This window comes from Myotis lucifugus, unplaced genomic scaffold, assembly GCF_000147115.1.
Source record: "Myotis lucifugus unplaced genomic scaffold, Myoluc2.0 scaffold_205, whole genome shotgun sequence".
NCBI classification, from domain to species: Eukaryota; Metazoa; Chordata; class Mammalia; order Chiroptera; family Vespertilionidae; genus Myotis; species Myotis lucifugus.
Genome location: NW_005871253.1, coordinates 591,523 through 594,683, shown reverse-complemented (window position 1 = coordinate 594,683; position 3,161 = coordinate 591,523). Strand labels below are relative to the sequence as shown.

General features: G+C 51.4%; 1 protein-coding gene across 5 annotated transcripts in view; it reads right to left on the bottom strand.

Moving 5' to 3' along the window:
• Positions 1-416: 416 nt before the first annotated feature.
• Positions 417-3,161, bottom strand: part of SLC24A3 (solute carrier family 24 member 3) — a 460,854-nt gene continuing 458,109 nt past the window's right edge. For all 5 annotated transcript variants that reach the window (XM_006097516.3, XM_023761284.1, XM_023761285.1 and 2 more), the window contains one exon: positions 417-2,341. In XM_006097516.3, coding sequence (XP_006097578.3) covers positions 2,192-2,341 — 150 coding nt within the window. In that variant the 3' untranslated portion in view covers positions 417-2,191. The remainder of the gene's footprint in view (positions 2,342-3,161) is intronic.

The following is a 3,161-nucleotide window of genomic DNA, read 5'->3' as shown; positions in this document are numbered from 1 at the left end:
CCTTGGTCTGCTTTCAGATCTGGGGAATTAATTCTTTCTTGAGAGTCATGCAGGACAGGAACTGGGTTTTCAGACGGGATGGTGACCTTGAGCATTGCTGAAGGTCATCAGTACTGGCATGCTCTTCCTCTCATGTCCAGCTGAAAGAAAGCTCTCTAATGTAATGTCACACGTGATCCACAGGACCATCGGTCAGAAGACCGTTCCGGATTTAGAGGGGATCCATGACTTGCCACTTCGTACTTGTAATCCACCAGACATTTACCAGCTTCCCAGGTGAGTCCACCCAGACACAGAAGGGCGAAATACCTGACCCCATGGGGACTGTGATTTTTTTCCCCCTTGCATTGCATCTCCTCAATGCCAAACAGGCAACACTCCGGAATCCGAGGAGAAAGTAACGCGCACTGCTCAAGAAAGGATACAGAACAGAGAAGTTTATTTTACACTATCCGTCCAAGAAAACAATCGCCATAAACCAGTGCAAAATGTGCAACAGAATCATTGAGTGTGTCTTAGCTCTGAGAGCCCAAATTGGTGATTTCCTCTCCCGGGCCTCCATCAGCCAGGTGCCCCATTGGCTAATGCTCGCCTCCTTTCGCACCCTCGACAGAGACGGTCGACCAATTTGTAGCAGGTTATTTTTACAATTCAGACCAGAATGTGTAGTACAAGGGACAGAGAAAACCATACCGCATGAATTATAAGTGATCAGTGCTTAAAGTAAATATAGGGGGAGCACGGGCAAGAGTCCACAGTTTCAATAAATACACGTGTAACAAGCATGGGTGGGTCTCAACTGGTGGAATTAGTCTGCATAATAATTCAGCATCATACAAAATCTAGCAGGGCTGTTGAGCAGTGATTGGCAACGATGTTCACAATAACTTATGCCCTTGAGCTTGTCTGCATGTAGCACATTCTGTGGTTTCAAAGATGTCAGTTCTGTTTTCTCCTTCCCTTGCCATCCCTCCAGGAGGGGACGGGTGGAGCTGGGCAGCTTGGCCATGGTGTCCTGGAGGAAGGACGCTGGCCCAAGAGCCAGCTTTCAGGGTCCAGTGTACTCAGTACCAAGTGGCAAATTGGGACTTTATTGACGATGTCTGTGCAAAGTGCGCTTCTCTCCATTTTCCAAGAAACCAGTGTCTGTAATTCCTGCACAAAAAGCAGTGGTGGCCTCTGGGTCACTCCCTGTCACCCCAAATGTCAAGCAATGACAGCACATCTCAGGGACTCACAGGTCGGGAAGCTTCGGCTGCTGACTGCCTGGTACCTCACAAATAGATGTTCAACCAGGGACCCTCGACAAAGGCCTCAGGCAGGCTAGAACTATTGCTTAAAAGACTAGAAAGAACCTAGTGAGAAAGTGAAGGTCATAATGGACATGTGGGAAGCTGCCTTCTTCCTCAGAAAACCTTGTGCTCCCTAGGTTACTCCTGTGGGCCTGCGGGGGCACCCTTGGGTATGAAATGTCATGCATCTTTTCCGGTGGCCTGGCTCAACTGTTCCTCTACTAAGCACTAGATCCATGCATGCTCTAACATGCTTGGGATCTGATCCCAAGACACAGCGGGGACAACCTGTGGCTCATCTACCAATCCAGAGCCCAGGGGAAGAAGATGCAAGAGAAGCTCTTGATCTCTGGAAGAAAAGGGGCAGAAGGGAGAGCCCCCTTCAAAGAGATTCAACCCTCCAAACCCATAACCTAGGAATCACCTGAAAACAGAACAAAATCCCAAGCACCCCCTATAATCAATGTAACCTCTCCTCGCTAGCTCTTTGACAGTCTCAGGCCATACATTAGGTTAGTCTTCCATCCAATAACTTAAAAAAGGAGGAGGGATTGTAATAAGTTTTGCCTGGCTTGGGCCAGTTAGCAGCCAGTTTTTCTAGAATCTCAGTCACTGTTCAAAATGGAGCTTGAAAATTCACGTGGATATTGAAAAGTCTTCACACCGAGGGGGCAGGAAGGGGTGGGCAAGAAAGGCTGGGTGGCAGGTAGGACCCCAGGAGGAGGAGGGATGAGGGAGGAGGCAGGGAGCGCCTGGGCCGCTGAGGCAGGAGCGGAGGCCTGTGAACAGCAAGGGAGAGATGGAAGCCCGGCCCTGGAGGCCCGTGTGACTCGGGGTGCGGCCGGGTCTTGTATTGCACAGAAAAGAAGGAACGGAGCCTCGGTGGGCGGCCCGGTGGATCAGTGTTCCCCGCACATGGGCAAGTTCACGAAGGTGAACACGTTGAACTCCGTCATGATGGAGAAGCACAGGAACACGCCGTACAGGAAAAGGCATCCGCACCCCAGCTTCTTGTCCAGCTGCCACTTGTTCAGGTGAACGCCAAACACCTGCAACACACAGAGGGGTCAGCGGGCAGCAGCTGGGGGCCCTGGGGCGGGGCATGGATTCTCTCTGGGCCCACAAAGTCCATCTTTCATATCGTGGAACATAAGACCATCATAATCAAGAAGAGGGAAAGTCAGAACCTGCTGGTTGTGGGAAAATCACTTGAAAAAGTCATAAGGATGAGAGGAACAAAGATAGTCACAGCAGCCACCTCTCCTTCCTTGGACTCCAGCCCTGTACCGCTTGGTGCTGGCCTCACCCGTTCTGACACTTGACCCTTTTGTCCCAATCTGACCTTAGCTCTCCTTCCCACAGGGGCAGGGGGTGGCTGCACCTCTTCAAGTCCCTGTGCCTGTAGGCCAGGAAGAAGTCCCCCTTGCTCCTCATTGCTGCTTCCATTCCCTTTTCCTTTTTCCTCTTAGAAGCTAAAGTCTCCCAACAGTCACACTGTACCTTCCTCCTTGCAGTCAACCCTGGGCACTCCTGGCATTCCTCAGGGCCCTAAGTCCCCCCTCACTGCCGCTCCTGTGGTCGGCAGGCACTCCAGTTGTCCCTCTAGTGATTTAACAATCCACCAGGGCGACCTACCCAATACCAGGTCTCTTGAGTCCTTGCCCTCCACCCTATTTCAGCCCCTCACTCCCACGCCACACCCTCGACCTGCTATCTCCACTAGCCACACGTGGTCACCACATTTACATGTAAATCAGATAAAATCAGAAGCTGAGCTCCTCAGCTGCACTAGCCACATCTCAAGTGCTTAATGTCCACAGGTGGCCAGTGACCACTATCCGGAGCAGATACAAGACATCTCCAGCACTG